The sequence below is a fragment of the Vipera ursinii genome (assembly GCF_947247035.1).
Source record: "Vipera ursinii genome assembly, chromosome: 2".
Taxonomy (NCBI): domain Eukaryota; kingdom Metazoa; phylum Chordata; class Lepidosauria; order Squamata; family Viperidae; genus Vipera; species Vipera ursinii.
The window spans coordinates 283,534,821-283,553,190 of record NC_139513.1 but is presented as its reverse complement, the minus strand read 5'-3'; the positions used below and the strand labels follow the sequence as shown (position 1 = coordinate 283,553,190).

The 18,370-nt window shown below is 45.9% G+C and overlaps 1 protein-coding gene across 1 annotated transcript in view; it reads right to left on the bottom strand.

The window, feature by feature from the left end:
- Window positions 1-3,787, bottom strand: part of MEX3C (mex-3 RNA binding family member C) — a 40,036-nt gene extending 36,249 nt beyond the window's left edge. The window contains exon 1 of the mRNA XM_083355592.1: window positions 2,669-3,787. Coding sequence (XP_083211718.1) covers window positions 2,669-3,485 — 817 coding nt within the window. The 5' untranslated portion in view covers window positions 3,486-3,787. The remainder of the gene's footprint in view (window positions 1-2,668) is intronic.
- Between the last annotated feature and the right edge of the window lie 14,583 nt (window positions 3,788-18,370).

The window sequence follows — 18,370 nt, the reverse complement described above, 5'->3', positions numbered from 1 at the left end:
TCAGATAAAAAGTGTTCCAGTGGTGGTGGAAAGGAACTGGGCGGGGGGGGGGGGAGGGGAGGGAGAAAGCAGGAGACAGGCACAGTGTTTGCACCAAAGATGAACTTTTCTGGGGTCCATGATCTTGCAAGTTCAGGCACCCATTCTCTGCAAAAGAGGATGGGTGCCTGAACTCATGCGATATTATGTCATCCAGGAGCTTCCACTGACTCTCCTCTCCCTCAAAGGCAGAAACCATGGCAGAGAGGAGATAGATCTTCTCGAGGTAAGTGAGATAGATCTTCTCGAGGTAAGTGAGTGCAGCAGGAAGGGAGGGGGAAGCAGTTGTGGAGAGCGGGGAGGAATAGGGTGAATGTTGCAGAGTCTCTGCAGTTGTTCGCAAGGGTGAACGACTGCCATGGTGCTGCAACAGTCGTAATTTCGGAACTTGCTTGTAAGCACTAGGGGGCGCTTATCACGTAACTTCGAACGAGCATTAAGTGAACGCTCATAACTCGGGGATTACCTGTATAGAATTTGAATAAATAAATATGATGAAAGTGGAAAAATTAATTGAGAAAATACTTTATATTCAGTCTACTACTTTTATTTTTTGAACATTGTGCTATATGCGTTTGTGACTTTGAGTCAGTGTGGTTTCCTGGCAGTTACCTGCACAATAGTAATCCCTTCAGTTTTCTTGGCAAAAATTTTGAGAAGACATTTGCCTTTCCTCTTAGGCATGAAAGAGACAAGCCCAAGGTCATGTAGTTTTACATCTAAGGTGGAACTAGAACTCATGGTCTCCTGGTTTCTAGCCTGGTGCCTTAATTTCTACACCAAACTGGCTTTCTAAATGGACTCAGATGGAACCAGCCATGATTGTGTTCAGTGTTAACTGAAAGCTGATAGTTCATTTGCAAAACAAGGATTCTTCACAACTTAAGTCTGCTTAAAAATAATCTAGGCTAGATAGGAAACATCCCCAATTTAGAAGAAAGAGGAAAACATCCCACCACAATTAATGAGTCAGAACACCGTGCAGAATGAGCAAACCCAAGTTATAGGTCAGTTACCTTCTCTATTAAACAAGCAAGTTCCCAAAAATCCCTCCCCCTAGATTCCCTCCATAGAGTTGGTGTTTCTGAATCAAAATGTGGACTCAAGACCACTTTGCACAGAAAATAATTTACCATAGCGATGACAGGTACTCCTCTCTTAGCAAATGATTCATACAATGACCATTCACAGTTAACAATGGTGATGAAAAAGTAACCTTACGACCAAACTAATATTATTATTTATCCTTATCTTCCTTGCTGCCCCCTTTACTGGTATTATGATTGTTCTATTGCTTTCTCTATGTACACCGGGTGCTTTTGTACCAGAGACAAATTCCTTGTGTATTTAATCACACTTGGCCAAATAAGGTTAATTCAATTCAGTTCAAGCATTTACAACCTTCACAAGTCTCTAAACAAAAGAAAGCTAAAGTCAGATCACAAGCATGACACTTAATGACTTAAGTTGCCAGTCTCAATTGTGGTGACTATATGACAACTCCATGTACAATGAATTGTGTTGGTGTAGACTTATTTAGCTATATATCCTTTCCTTATGCCATGCCACTCATTTCTTTACTTTATTATTTCCTATTTATTTTCTGTGTTTTTGTTTGATGGGTATGTATGTGGGATGGATTGTGAATATTCTGTCTGGCTGTTCCTCCCCAAAACATGGGACCTTGTACCTGAATAGTTATTTGGTAGTGAAATTTCCTAGCACCCTATAACCTCTGCTCTGAAAATATAATCAACAAATGTTGCTCAACATGGCGAAAGCCTCCTGTATAAAAGATTTGTTTCCCAGACCTTTCCTTATAAACCCCACCCATTTTTCAAAGTGTCACTGCTTCAGCTGCTTTACCTGCAAGACCATTTCTTACCCATTCAAAACCAAGCTTCCCCTACAATTTCAACATACTTCCCTCTGTTCCTCCTATCTAGACATCTAGATCCTGCATTAAAACCTTTTGTCAAATTTAGATTTGACACATTAGGCCATTTCCCTACTTCTCCCCGGCCACGTTCCCAACCTAACTATCCCGATTCAGGCCAAACTTCCTCTTACTCAGCATGCAATGTTGCAACCCAGAACTATAAGTTTTGAACACCATTATCCACTCCCTAATGAGAGGCAGAGCGATGCCTCTCATTGATTCCAGATGGCTGCAAGGGCACCCTCTTTTCACCCATTCAGAGCCAACCCTTTCCCCAAACTTTTCACAGCTAGGAGCCACCCAAAGCAAACCTTCCCAAATCCCAAAGTGAACATAAGATAGAGGAAGAAATTCTAATAGAATTCCAGCTTTCCTTTTGGGGGTGGCAGCGAAAGAGAACGGATTCCCTTTTCCTGCCACCCCCTTCTCCTCCACCCGCTCATCTTTTATCACCTCCTCTAAAATAATCTAGTGCCCATCAAAGTGCTTTGGGAATCGGACTCCCATCTTCCTCCCCAGCTGGGGTCGATGGGAGTAGGAGTTCCCAGTCTGGGAGAAATCGCTGTCCAAGCTTCCCCACCTCGGCTTGCATGATCCCCCAACGGGACGCCCCCCTCCCCATTAAGGAATCTCCCCCACCCCCGAGACCGGTCGACCTCGAGGCCCACGCGCGGGGCCGCCCCAACTCACCCTGCCGGCCCACGATCTCGGCCACATGCTCGGAGCTGGGCACCGGGACACACTCGGTCGTGTTGACGCTCTTCCTTCGCAGCAGCGCCGCCTGCTCTCCGTTCAAGACCGATCCGGGCGGCATCCCGGCTACGGCCGCCGCTCCGGGCAGCCCGTAGGATTGCGAGAGCATCGCCGCCATCACCCCGGCGTGGACATCGTCGCCGGGCCCGTAGAGCGCCCCGCCCAGCGCTCCCGCCTCGGGCGCCTCAAAGGCCGAGCCGGCGGGGAGAGGCAGAGCAGGGACGGGCGGCAGCAGCACCGAGCCCAGCCCCGGGGGCAGCAGCGGCGGCGGCGAGGAGGCCGGAGGGGGCAGCAACAGAAGCGAGGCCGGGCCGCAGATACCGCCGCCGCCGCCGCCTTCCCGAGGCTCCAGGAAGCCCTCCTCGTCGTCGTCCTCTTCTTCCTCCTCGGCGGCCTCGTCTTCCTCGTCGTCCGGCGGCTCCTCCAAGTCCAGCTCCAAGTCGCCGCCGTCTCTTTCTCCTTCTTCAGGCGCCGCCTCCTCTTCTTCCTCCTCCTCCTCCTCCTCGTCTTCTTCGTCCGGCTCCCGGGAGGCCTCGTCCCCGCGCTCTCCGAGGCCCAGGCCGGCCAGGCGCTCCCTCAGCAGCCCCGTGTCCGGCAGCAGCTGAGGGGGAGCCGGCAGCGGCGGCGGAGGCTGAGCGTGGTGGTATTGGAGCAGCAGGCCCGGCGGCGGCCTGGGTGGGGCCGGCAGCAGCAGCCGAGCTCCCAGGTCGGGAGGCTCTTCCGGAGGCGACGGCGAGGCGCTGCCGCTCGGCATGGCCGGCCAAGGCGGCGGAGAAGACGGGGACGGCGAAGCGCTCCGGCTACGCGGGGCCGGGGGACATGCTGTTGTTGCTGCTGCGGCGACGGCGGGCTCTCCGGCCGCTGCTTCCTCCTTCTCCTCCGCCGCCGCCGCTGTCTCTTGGGGGGCGGCCTGGGCGTTGCTGCCGCCGCCGCCGCCGCCGGCGACGCTGATGGCGCTGCTGCTGCTGCTGCTGCCGCCGCCACGGCCCGCGCTCGGCTCAGCGCTTCCTTTGTTCCATGGCGGTGGTGGAGGCGGCGGCGGCGGCTGCTGCTTCCCCCCGCCGGCTCCAGCGGCAGCGGCGGCCGCAGGCAGCAGCAGCGGCGGCGGCGGTGGCGGCTCGGGCAACTCCAGCCCCGCCCCGCGCCGCTCCCCCAGCTGGGCGATTGGGTGGCGGCCGCGCGGGGGCAGCAGGGCCCGCGGATGGTCGGGGCGCGCGGGAAGCGGCGGCGGCGGCTGCGCCTGGGATTGGCGGGCGGGCGCGGGGCCAGCGGCGACTGCGGGGAGCGGCGGCGGCTTCTCTCGCTCCTTCTCCGCCTCCGGTCCTCCGGTCCCCGCCGACAGCATCCACACGCGCGCACCCTTCTGGCTCTGCCCAATCTCGGCTGCGGGGAGGGCGGCCCGGGATTGTTGGGTTAGCCCGGCGGGTATTGTGACGGGGCGCCAGGGAAAACCGGGGAGATGAAAAGGCGGCGCAAGGCGGGAAACCGGACGGCGCGGACCCGGACCGCTTGAGCTCGGGAGGCGGAAAAGGGACGGTCTTCAGACGGCTCCGTGGAGCTGGGGCCGAAACCGGCCCTTTTTTTTCTTTTCTTTTTTTGCAGCCGTGCAAAAGGAAGGCGGCGGGGAACTCCTGGCTGACTTGGCTGGCTGGGCCGGTTTGCACCATGCTTAAAAGCTCTCCTTCGCCCCAAGCGTCGGTTAGCACGAATCAGGTTTAGTGGGTTGTGGCAATGGAGGTGTTGAAGAGCACGGGGAATGTGTTCAAAGGCGTGGTGAGAGGAGCGGGTTGAAAAAGACGAAAAGAAGGCTGTTCTTCCCTAAATTTGAACTTTGGTCCCTGGACTGGCAGGCTTCTGGGAGAAGAACCCCCTGCAAGAGGCTCTGAACATGTTCTCCTGATCCCTAGGTCAGGGGTAGGCAACCTTGGCTCTTTTATGACTCGTGGACTTCAACTCCCAGAATTCCTGAGCCACCATGGCTCAGCATGGAAACCTCTCCCTTTCCCCTCAGCATGGCTGTCTCAGGAATTCTGGGAGTTGAAGTCCACGAGTCATAAAAGAGCCAAGGTTGCCTACCCCTGACCTAGGTGTTCCTTCAACCCATCCACCAACTGGGGATGATCGTTTCCAGGCCTATAGCAGCTTGGTTGGTGACCAGGAGAAACCACTGGTTTTACTTTCTGCCAGGGGCTATTGGAAAACAACCTGAGGGGTGTGCCTGTGTATTTTGTGTGTAAGTCAGATAGCAGTGAAATCTACACAAGTTACATTACTGGCCAGGCCAGAAAAGGGATTGAGTTATCAGAGAGCAGTTACTAAAGTCATTTTTTTAGGTTGAAACGTCCTATTTTCAATTAGATCTTGATCTAAGAAAGAGTTTGTTTGAGCTTTCCTTTTCTCTGAGGTAGACTCAGAGGCAACTAGCCAAGCATCTTTCCAACATAAAGCTCTGCCCAGATTGTTATCTCCAGTGTTAGAACATAGAATAATGGGGTTAAAAAGCGACCTTTGAAATTTAATCCAGGGATCCCCAACTTGTGAGCCACTACTGGGCTGTGGCCTAGTTGCCACCAGGCCGCGTGAGTGGTTGGCTGGTACACGTGCGTCTGTGGGTGTGTGCACAGCCCCACTCGCGCACATGGCGCACTGGTGCGGGCAGCATTGCGAGCATCGGCTGTTTGTGGCCCCACTTGCGCAAGCGTTGTTGGGGCGTGTGCGGCCCCACTCGCATGAGCCTTGTTGCGGGTGCTTGCTGCCCCACTCGCATGGGTGTCGCGAACATCACGGGCGCTCAAGTGCATGCATGCATGCATCTGTCACACCCACAAAATAATAAGTTGGAGGGGACATTGGAGGTCATCTAGTCCATTCCTTTCCCCCCACCCCCGCTACCTCCAAGTCGCCAACCTGCAAAGGTTGGGGAACTCTGTTCTAGTCCAACCCCCTGCTCAAGGCAGGAGTCCATATACCATCCCGGATAAATGGTTGTTCAATCTTTTCTTCAAAACTTCCATTGAGAGAACATCCACAACTCCAGGAGGCAAGCTATTCCACTGATTAATTCTTCTCACTTTCAGGAAATTTATATTTCCAGGTTGGATTTCCCTCTGACAAATTTCCATCCATTGCTTCTTGTCCTGCCTTCAAGTGCTATTGAGACTAAGTCGATGCCCTCTTCCTTGTGGCAGCCCTTCAAGTACTGAAGTCTGCTATCTGTTCTCTTCTAAGCCTTTTCTTTGTTAGACTAAACATTCCTTAGCCCTTCATCATACGATTTAGACCCCTGATCATCTTCGTTGCTCTTCTCTGCACTGTTTCTATGTCCTCAGCATATTTTGTTTTTTCCTTTTGTATAGTATCAACTGAAAACAAGAGATAATTTGTGTGCATCTGTTTAAATAAGGCACGTGTGGCACTGTGTTGTGAGCTGCTAAATAAGAGAAGGGGGGAATAAAATCATTTATCTTATAGACAATTTTATTCTATTAAAACCTAGCCATAAATAGTGTTTGATATTTTTGCTTCTTTGAATAGGAAAATATGTAGGTGCTTTAAAGAGTTTAGGTGCTTTAAATATAGGCAGCCTAAATTTATGCTCATTCTAGGGTATATTTTTCTGAAATCTACTCTTAAATGTTGCGCAACTTTTCTAGTTCCTTGTGGCTTTGTAACAACTCCTTTTCAATGATTTAAACTGATAGCTAGAGTATGGCTTTAACCATTTGCAAAAGTTGCTCAATTTTTAAATTTGCTTTAGCTGCCCAAATCTGATCAGTTTTTTAAAAAAAGGGGACAATACCCCCACCCCAAGTTAGTCTTCAACATAGGGGAATAGCTTAAATTTGGGAGGGGGAGTCATTAAACAAATCTTGCATTGTGAATTCAGCCCCTTTTTCTTGCTCCCAGTAAGCTTTGCATGGACTTGGTTACTGCTGTGGGTTTTGTATGCTATTTTGAACAGTGATTCACAATCTCTGAAATAAATACAAATAATTGGGAGTGGTGTTGTTGTTAGCTGCGAAGTCGTGTCCGACCCATCGCGACCCCATGGACAGCATTCCTCCAGGCCTTCCTGTCCTCTACTATCTTCTGGAGTCCGTTTAAGCTCACACCTACTGCTTCAGTGACTTCATCCAGCTGCCTCATTCTCTGTCGTCCCCTTCTTCTATTGGCCTCAATCTTTCCCAGCATTAGGCTCTTCTCCAGTGAGTCTTTCCTTCTCATTAGGTGGCCAAAGTATTTGAGTTTCAACTTCAGGATCTGGCCTTCTAAAGAGCAATCAGGGTTATTCTCTAGGACTGATCGATTTGAATGCCTTGCAGTCCAAGGGACTCACAGAAGTCTTCTCTAGCACCATAGTTCAAAGGCCCTAATTCTTTGGCGCTCAGCCTTTCTTATGGTCCATACATTGCAACTGGGAAGACCATGGCCTTGACTATATGCACTTTTGTTGTCAGGGTGATGTCTCTGCTTTTTAGTGTGTTGTCTAGATTTGCCATGGCTTTCCTCCCCAGGAGCAAGCGTCTTTTAATTTCTTGGCTGCAGTCCTCATCTGCGGTGATCTTGGAGCCCAGGAAAATAAAATCTGGGAGTACATATTTTAAAATATTTCCAGATCTTTGGCAATATATAGGGAGGCAGTAGGGTTGGGTAAGGGTCTGGGAGGCATGAATTACGCAAAGTTGAAATCTTTAAATCCAAAAAGTTGTTTTCTGCATATAAAGGTAAAGGTAAAGGTTTCCCCGCACATGGCGTGCTAGTCGTTTCAGACTCTAGGGGCCGGTGCTCATCTCCGTTTCAAAGCCAAAGAGCCAGCGCTTGTCCGAGGACGTCTCCATGGTCATGTGGCCAGCATGACTAGACGCCAAAGGCGCACAGAATGCTGTTACCTTCCCACCGTAGTGGTCCCTATTTTTCTACTTGCATTTTTACGTGCTTTCGACCTGCTAGGTTGGCAGAAGCTGGGACGAGTAACAGGCGCTCACTCTGTTACGCGGCACTCGGGATTCGACCTGCCAAACTGCCGACCTTGTTTACTATTCCCACTTCATATTTAGATAATTGAATGAATAAGCCAAGTTCATAACATTCTTGGTAGGAGTTCAGATTAATCTTGTCTAAAAGGTTTTTTGATATCTGTTACATTTTTATGATATACTTTTTTACACCAACAATTCGCCTTTGTTTTGCATGGTCTGCCACAGTATGATTACTGGTTACTACTCAGTAGATGTTGGCAATTTACCAGGCTTCGTAGACTAACTTTCAGAAGCTGTTTGGTGGTATGCCAACTTGCCTTAAAAATTGGGCATGTGATTAAATGATCACATAATAGTTTCTATGTACATCAAGATGCTCAGAGCCCACATTCTTCTTGTTGCCAAAGACATCTGAATTAGCTGCTCAGGGATATCTAATGTGCCCTGAGAGACTGCTAATATGAATTATATGGTCTTGAGTCATGCTTCTGTTCATGCTCTGCAAGCATATAGCCAGATTTTGAAAATATATTCTGTTGGGGAATGATCGAAAAGCAAATAAAAAAGTAGATTAAGTGCTAATATAGCTTCAATGGGTAGCAATTTTTGTAATAATTTTATACTTATAAAAATGCTTTGATAAACACCAACAAGTTGGTATGCCAGTCTGGCTTTAAACATTATATGTTGGTGTGTAGTAAAGCTGTTGATCCAACATGCACCCTGAATACCAAAGTATGTGCAGGTATTTCCAAAGTATGTGCAGGTATTTCCAAAGTATGTGCAGGTATTTTTGGCTTTTCAGACAATTCACACCTTCAGCAGCTTGCGTGCAGCTATATTTTTCAAGCAGCTTCCATTGAGTGGGCTACACGTAGTTCTCAATTTATAACCATTCATTTAGTGATTGTTCAAAGTTACAACATCACTGAAAAAAGTGGCTTATGACCATTTTTCACACTTAGCGACTATTGCGGCATCCCCATGGTCACATGATCAAAATACGGATACTGGCTCATATTTATGACCTGGGATCTTGTGATCCCCTTTTGTGACCTGACAAGCAAAATCAATGGGGAAGCCAGATTCACTTTACCAAATCATTAGTAACTTGGCAACTGTAGTCATTCACGTAACAAGTGTGGCAAGAAAAAATGTAAAATGGGGCAAAACTCTTAATTTCTAGACAAAATGTCAATTGTTGTCAGTCAAGGACTGCCTGTAGTAACTGCAATTTTACTTACCACAGAGTCACATCTTAGTGAAGTATAAATGGGTGCCAAAAATTTTATAGGTAGTCCTCAACTTCTGATCGTTTGCTTAGCAATCATTTGAAGTTATGACACCCCAAAAAGATACTCACAACCTGGCTTCAAGTTTCCATTGGCTTCTCCCCCCCCCCCCATGGTCACATGATTACATATTGGGAGTTTAGCAACTGGGCCATGTTTAGAGCTTGCAGCTTTCCATGTCACATGACTAATTTATGATATATATATTTTTTGTCAGAAACCAGCATTCCAGTTTTTCTATTTTTCTTGCCCTTTTAGCTTCCTCTTTGATCACCTTTTTCTTTTTTCTTCCTTAATATACACTGGTTTGTATTAATTTTTAATCTTCCTTTTTAAAGAGTCTTAATAAAAATATATAAAAATACTAACTTATAAAAGTAAGTTTTTTTTCAATAAAAAAAATACTAACTTATGTATGTTCAATTAATAGATAATTTTTGGAAAACTGCAGGGGCTTCAGAATTAATAAGGCTATCATCTTGTCAGTGGTGGCTGATGGCCAGTGAGGTGGGAAGACAGCACAATGTCCAATGTTAGGTAGAGCCAAACACTTTTCATTCATTTATCCCTTCATATTTTGCCTTCATTAATTTTACAAATAAATTAAGGCAGTGAACATATTCAATACAACGTCCTCCTATTTTCCCCACAACAACTCTTTGAGGAGAGTTGGGCTGCCAGACAGCGGCTGGCTCCGTCACCTAGCTGGCTTTCATGGCTAAGGTGGGACTTGAACTCACAAAATCTCCCACTTTTTAGCCCAGGGGGTCTTCAAACTTGGCCCTTTTGTGACTTTTGGACTTCAACTCCCAGAATTCCTCAGCCAGTGTGCCTGGCTGAGGAATTCTGGGAATTGAAGTCCACAAGACATAAAAGGGCCAAGTTTGAAGACCCTTGTAATCTAGCCTGATGCCTTAACCACTAGATAAGAAATAACAGAGAGTTGTCCAATAAAAAAAGCACCACGTGGGAAAGAAATCCCATTCTTGGAGAAGAAGAAACTAAAGTGCTGATGCTTCACAGTGTGGACCAAACTGGTTCCTGCCCCATTTTCCTCTCTTGCTATGCACCAAGGACACTGGAGCCAATTAAATGTAAGACTGACATTTTACCTTGGTTCAGAAGGGCTGCCTCTCAAGAGAAAGTGTTGGTGGACCCCATGCTTTTTAGGGTCATGCCAATCTCCCAAATGCTTTTTGTTTTCATTGCTCATTGTTGTGTCCCAACAGCTGCATAAATCAAATGCCAATATGTGAATGCCATGGATAATAGGATCCAGGATAAAAGCTATCAATGCAAATATCTTGGAAAATTAAGTTCCCCATCGTTTCTAAGAGCCCCCATAAAGGTGTGCTATGGAGGGGGAAATACAGATGCAAAAAAGAAATGGAATCTAATTTACCTTCTACAAACACGGGCATCTTGATTTTGCTGGGCATTTCATGACGTTATAAAACAAAAGTACACTTATTAGCAGAAGGATTTATGTCATTTTGATTTTAGGGTTGATTTGAGTGTGAAATACCTTGCTTTATGGCATTTTTTTGGGAAGGTGCCTTTTACAAGAAAAGGCTTTACTGGAAAACAGGACATTTAGTGGCTCACGTTTTATATGCACAATTCAAGGATCTCAGCAAATAGATAATTGGCTTTTGAAATGACATTGGTGCCCAAAGGCAGTGATGTCTTATGTCCTGTACAGTATATCAGAGGTAGGAGCTAAAAGGTGATTGGAAGACTCGCATCGCTCCTTTTTCCACATAAAAAAAACCTGACTTGCAACAGCTGCCTCAGCTGGAAAAGCAGATTTGAAGCATGAACCTCAGAGAAATAATAGTCTTAGCTTCATTATTAGATTAAAATTTATGGCACTTACAGGAAAAGTCATGGAGCGTACTTTCCTGTCTGGATAGAAATAAAAAGGGACATTTCCAGGAAAACTGACCTCTTGATACACATCTGAAATGAAATGGTTAACTAAACATAACTGATTAGTAAGCATATAACGAATTGCTACTACTTCTGACCCATTTTTCTTTCTTTCTACCTCTCGGCCTCATCTCCAAATTTTCTGACTGGGGAAGAATTCTGCTTTTGCTATGATTTATGGAATAAGAAGTTTTTCTTTTTTATTGCATTCTAATGGGGAACAACATTGGAGGTGGCGTTGACTAAGGGTGGTAGAGATTGTGATTGCTCCTCCTTATGGGGTGCTTCAGGATTCTTCTGTTTACTATCCACATGAAATCACTGGATGAGGTCATCTGCTAATTATGGGTTCAGCATCATCGGTACCCTGATGATAGCAACTCTTCACTGCTGTTCCTGTATAGGTGAAGCTTTTGATGTAGTGACCCAATGTCTGGAGGCTCTTTGGGTGTGGATTGGGAAGAAGAGGCTTTGGGTGAATCTGGACAGTGGTTCCTTGCCCCTACCCCCCTGCCCCTGCCCCCCGGGGTCAGGGATGTGACCATTGTTAATTTTGGATGACACTGCACTTCCCCTTACAAGAATGATGCACAACTTGGGCTGCTTCTTATGGCCACAATTGAGCCCAAAGTTTCTGTTGTTAAGAAAGACAATTGTTTGAATGTTGCCTTATTTTATGACCTTTCTTGCCACAGTTGTTAAGTGAATCACTGCAGTTGTTAAGTAAGTAAAATGGTTGTAAGTGAATTCGGCTTGACTAACATCATCTGACTAGGTAACATCTTCAGTGGAATCCCCTGAATCCCTTAGCCCAGGGATCTTCAAACTTGGCCTTTTTATGACTTGTGGACTTCAACTCCCAGAATTCCTCAGCCAGCGTGCCTGACTGAGGAATTCTGGGAACTGAAGTCCACAAGTCAAAGAAGGGCCAAGTTTGAAGTCCCCTGCCCTAGCCTCTTACGAAACGTTTGGAAACCAACCCACAAGCTCGGAGAACAAACTTCCACCCTCATCCTGCACATGAGCTGTAGATATCCACTGCTATCGCATGAATCTCTCTTCCCCATTGACTTTGCTTGTCAGAAGGTTGAAAAAGGTGATTATATGACTCCTGGACACTGCAACCGTCATAAATATGAGTCAATTGTCAGGTGTCTGAATTTTGATCATGTGACCATGGGGAATGCTGCAACAGTCGTTAAGTGTGAAAAATGATCATAAGTCACTTTTTTAGTGCCGTCGTGACTTTTGAACAGTCTCTAAATGAACTGTTGTAAGTTGAGCACTACCTTTATTCTTCAAAGTGCAGGTGGCAGCTTTGGCCCTGAGAACCTTTGCACAGATTCATCTTGTCCACAAGTTGTTCCCCTTCCTTGATCAGAAGGCTGTTCAGGAAGTTACTTATACCCTAATCACTTAACACAGTGATGGTTAACTTTTTAGAGACCGAGTGCCCCCAAACCGCCCCCACCCCCCAGGTTGCCCCTGCTCTGCCCTTGCTCCACCCCACTTGCAGGGCCACTCACCGCCTCCAGGTCCTACTGCAGATCGCCCAGGGGGCCCAGGAGCACCATGGTGACCACGCCCTTCTCCTGCGTCCCACAGCATCAACTGCGCATGATGGGGCATGAGGGTGGAGTCTCGTCCCTGCTGCCTGGCTGCCATGTCATTGGCTCTGCTGCTCTGCATGGGCCGCGCTCGGGGGCGACTCTCCTCCAGGGGGGCTGCTAGTGAGAAGGGAGCCACAGGCAGAGGCGGGGCTGGGGCAATGGCACACGTGCCCACAGAGAGGGCTCTGAGTGCCGCCTCTGGCACGCGTGCCATAGGTTCACCATCACTGACTTAACATGTTGAAGACCACCCATAAACTAGAGCTGGTTCAAATTGAAGTGGCCATTTGGGATGCCCATGTTGTACCACTGCTATGCAGATTGCATTGGCTGCCAGTCAGTGTAATTTGGTACTTGCAGTTAGAACCATCTCAGTTTCCCCACTGTTATGCAACCAGAATTCAATTTTTTGGCATTGGGTTCCTGTTTATAAAAGTTGCAGCATCCTGGGGTCATGTGTTTGCCATCTACAGCCTTCCCAGCTAACTTCTGAAAAGCAAAGTCAATGGGAGAAGCCAAATTTGCTGAATGGCCATATGATTCATTTAACAACTGCAGTGATTCTCCTAACTACAGTGGCAAAAACGGTCATAAAATTGGGCATGAGTTAACAAACTGGCTTGCTTAACAATGGACATTCTGATCCCAGTGATAGTCAAGGAATAACTGTAAACCCAAGAAAAAAGGAGAAAGATGGATTTTGAATGAGGATCTTATGGAGAATCTAATAAAAATTACAAAGTGAAGGAAAGGAAGCTAGGTTGGTTCGGGGAATGCTTTTTTAAAATGCAGTTCATGCTCCTGCTATTAAGAATGTGAACATCTAGTACATACTTTACAGCATGTTTTTATTTAATTTCTTATATGCTACCATAATGTTCCTCCACATGGTGGCTCAGTGGGTTAGGACACTGAGGTTGTCGATCAGAAGGTCGGCAGTTTGGCGGGTCGAATCCCGAGTGCGCTGCGTAACAGAGTGAGCGCCTGTTACTTGTCAGAGCTTCTGCCAACCTAGCAGTTCGAAAGCACGTAAAAATGCAAGTAGAAAAATAGGGACCACTACGGTGGGAAGGTAACAGTTTTCCGTGCACCTTTGGCGTCTAGTCATGGCGGCCACATGACCACGGAGACGTCCTCGGACAAGCGCTGGCTCTTCGGCTTTGAAACGGAGATGAGCACCGACCCCTAGAGTTGGAAACGACTAGCACACATGTGCGGGGGAACCTTTACCTTTACCATAATGTTAATAAATCCATATTAAGTGACTTGGGAATAGAGATCTCTTTATTACCTGTTGTATAAAATTAACAATGATCCCCATATCAAGACTACCTTGCTGGTCCTTGACGAATTTAGGTGATTTTTGCTCTGTCGGACGTGTGGAGACAGAATATTTATCAGACTTGGCTTGCAAGGCATGGTTCTTTATAAGACTAAGCTTCGATCAGCTGGATTCACACACAGCACATAAAATAAACAACCTGCAGGGGATGTTAAGACAATCAAGATAGCCACTACTATGAGATCAAAACTCCACCTCCTATTTTCATACATTATGAGATGTAACAAAGATGTAGGACTTTAGTCTCATGATTTTTTTTTGACACCCCTTGCAAATGTCCCTGAGTTGAAACCTTCAAGTATGGCTTATCATTAATAAACTATGTTATGTTTAAGCAAGGTATGTCAACTCAGCCTCTGCTATACTTGCATCATTTCCTTTGAGCTAATATTTAGCTTAGATTTTAGTTCAGAAGCTGGTACAGTCTTATTCTTTGCAACCTCAGCTCTTATAAACAAATAAAAAAAATCAGCCTGGTTCAGTTGTCAGTTTTTTACTTGCTGACAAATGAAGGACCATGTTGCAATTTTCTTTGCTCTCTATTGATTACTGAAACCTTTTATTCATCCAGCTGGTTAGCGCATGAGTCAAAACATTTTGCTTAATCAATGCTTGCCTAAATAAATAATTATTTGGATTCTAAGCTAAGTAATCTTAAAGAAAAACCATAAGCTAAAGTAGAACCATGACTGACATATCACAAAGGCTAGGCTTACATGTTGAGCTAAATCAAATCCAAAGAAAATTTGTTGGTTGTATGAATAACCGAATACTGGTTATCCTTGTTTAATGACCAGTTGGTTGTTCAATTATCTGAACTTGCATTGAATAAGTGGGGTTTATGACTGATCCTAAAGTTCTGGCTGTTGCAGCATCCTATGGCCATGTAATCATAATTTGTGGCCTTCACTCCTGGCTTCCTACAAGCAAAGTCGATGTAATCTGCGAGGATTCAATGTGAGGTTCTTGCTTAACTGAGGTAACCAGGGACTGCCCAAACTGCCATCATTAAGTAGTTTGGTCATGTGATATGATCAGTGGTGGGATTCAAATCTCTGAACAACTGACTCTCTACGTGGATGCAGGCCTGGGCCTCCAAGGCTTATAATAGACTTCTGGAAGTGGCATCCCCGCACTTATGGCAGGCCATTCTAGGCCTGGGAGGCCTCCTCCAGGCTTCCCAGGTCTAGAACGGACTTCTGGAAGTGGTGTGCATTCAGCCGGTTCTCCAAACTCAACAAAATTTAGCTACTGGTTCTACTGAACTGGTGTGAACTGGCTGAATCCCATCACTGGATGTGGTGCTTTATGACCGCATTGGTTACGGACAAAAATTCCAATTCCAATCCCAGTTAATATCAACAGTTACCTGTACTGTTAAGCTTCATACAGGTAGTCCTTGAGTTAATGATAACTTTATTGTCACTTTGAATGTACACCAATCGGCAAACATCAAAATGAAATTTCATTGCATACAGCTCTCAAAGGGTCACCACCTCCGATATATACTCCTTGTTTGTGGCCCACTCAAATTTCACATTGTCCATTTTAGTCTTTAGGGAGTGAACGATGGCACACAGGACAGATGGAAATGGGGCTCCATGTGGATTAGCCCTCAAATTCGCTTGTATTCCGACAACCTCGCCTTCTTTCCTTTTTCTGATCCTGACTCTTCTACCTTTTCCTTAAAGAGGCCTTGCTTCTTTTCGCCCCTGGAGCACGCTGCCGCCGCCACCAACTCCTCCAAAAGCCTCTCTCTCTTCCTCTGGGCCTGCCGACAGCCTCATCCAGTTCCTTCACTCCATAAGCTCCAGGTCCTCTCCTCCTCTGCCTCCTCTGGAAACAGCCCTGATTTGCAACACAATCCATCACTGGGCCAGCAGTCAGATCTTGCTGCTGGCAGAACAAATTCAAACAGTGCCAACAACTTTTAACGGTCTCACCAACAGTTCCAAAACAACTAGAAACTTGCCAGGCCAGCAAAGATTGTCTAAGACTACCATTGAGCCCAAAATTTCTGTTGCTAAGTGAGACATTTGTTAAGTGAATTTTGCCCCATTTAACGAACATTGTTGCCACAGTTGTTAAGTGAATCACTGCAGTTGTTAAGTTAGTAACACGGTTTTTAAGTGAATCCCGCTTCCCCATTGACTCTGCTTGTCAGCTGTTTGCGAAAGGCGATCACATGACCCCAGGACACTGTGACCGTCATGAGTCAGTTGCCAAGCAGCTGAATTTTGATCACATGACCATAGAGATGCTGCAATGGTTATAAGTGTAAAAATTGGTCACGTCACTTTTTTCAGTGCCACTGTAACTTCGAAAAGTCCCTAAGTAAACTGGACGCGGTGGCTCAGTGGGTTAGGATGCTGAGCTTGTCGATCAGAAGATCGGCAGTTTGGCGGGTCAAATCCCGAGTGCCGCGTAACAGAGTGAGCGCCTGTTACTCGTCCCAGCTTCTGCCAACCTAGCAGTTCGAAAGCACGTAAAAAATGCAAGTAGAAAAATAGGGACCACTACGGTGGGAAGGTAACAGCGTTCCGTGCGCCTTTGGCGTCTAGTCATGCCGGCCACATGACCACGGAGACGTCCTCGGACAAGCGCTGGCTCTTCGGCTTTGAAACGGAGATGAGCACCGGCCCCTAGAGTTGGAAACGACTAGCACGCATGTGCGGGGGAACCTTTACCTTTACCTTTTAAACTGTTGAAAGTAGAGGACATCTGTAGTTTGGATTCTGCCTCTTTGTCTAGATGTCTCCATTTTATGCATTTCCAGACACATTTTTTATTCCAGTTGTTGGAAATCCTAATATCTTATATGATGCATTGTGATTTAAGTCATCTAAAGATGGGTGGGAGAGGAGAATAAATGTGAGGAAAATTAGCCATACAATCAAGAAATGAAATGCATTGCCCAGGTTAGCTGGTCAGGTTGCAAAGATACGGGTGCAGTTCTTTGTGAAAGAATGGTCCCTGCATGTAGAAGTCCAGAGTATCAAAAAGAAAAATGTTAATGTGGTATAGGTAGTTCTCATTTAGTGACCACAATTGAGACCGGCAAATCAGTTGTTAAGTGAACAAATGAAACTGTCTCTGTGTTTATGATCTGACTTCAGCTTTCTTTTTCTTTATGGACCTGTGAAAGTTGTCAATGTGAGACTTGCTTGTAAGGTTACTTTTTCATCACCGTTGTAACTGTGAACGGTCATTGTATGAGGCAATGTAATCTCTGTGATAGTTTTCTAGCCAATTTATGGATTCTGCATTTCCATTCAGAAGCATGAACACTCTGAAGGGGAGCTAGGGAGAAAGATTTTGGGGAATTTGTTTGTTTAATAGAGAAGGCAACTGACCTATAACTTGAGTGTGCTCCTTCCACATAATGTTGTGACTCACTGATTGTGGTTGGATGTTTTCCTCTTTTTTTTCTGAGTTAGGGATATTTCCTATCTAGCCTGGCTGTTTCTAGGCAGACTTAAGTTCTGAAGGCGCCTTGTTTTGCAAATGAACTATCGCCTTTCAGCTAACACTGAATATAATCATGGCTGATTCTTCTGTTTAAAATGAGGAATCACCAGAACTTAACAGGGGGCATTTAAGGCCTTGATCCAACTTCTTCCTTAGTGCAAAAAAGATCATTTAAAAATAGCACTGAAGGAATCATGTTTGGAAACCCCCCTATGGCATCATATGAAAAGCTTTGCCAGACCATAAGTTATTTGCAAACCTAGAATTATGTGAATGGCCTCTATAATCAGCCTTTGATGATTTTGTTTATAAATCTTTGCTGGTTGCTAACATTTTAAAATAATACTCAGCAGGGAGTAGTAGACTTTAATTAATATGTCTGCATTATTGCTCCGTTTAAAGTTTTAAACTGCATGTTACCAGTCTTCTCAACTCTTGAGCAAGATCTGGACTCCTTCCAGCTTTTGAGCCCCCAAGTGTAATAAAAATTAATCAGGCAACCTATAAAACACTGAGTGAGACATAATTTAAACGTTTATAAAGAACCCACATTTGGAGCCCTTTTTGAATTCAGGACAGAGGTGAAATGGTTTTCTTGTCTTTGTCCCACCCCCCATGCCCCCAATCCAAATTATAGCCTGTTTTTATGTAGAAAGACCTGCTCGTTTCTATCCAATTTAGTGTTCAAATGGAAAAACTGATAGCAAGTAGGTAGCCCGGAAGAAGACTGAATTTGCTACCTAAGTAGGTTGAACTTTTTGATATCAGCCAAGTTCAGTTAAAAGGGGCACAAGGGCTCAGTGATTAAAGATGCTGAGCTTGCCAGCTGGAAACCTGACAGCCCGGGTTCGAGAGCGCTGCACAATGGGGTGAGCTCTTGTTCTTGCCCAAAGCTCCTGCCCACCTAGCAGTTGGAAAGCATGCAAAGAGTGGTTAGAATGCAGTATTGCAGTGCAAAGAAATAGAAGAGAACAATAGAATAGGGAGGACCAGAGATCTTTTCAAGAAAATTGGAGAGA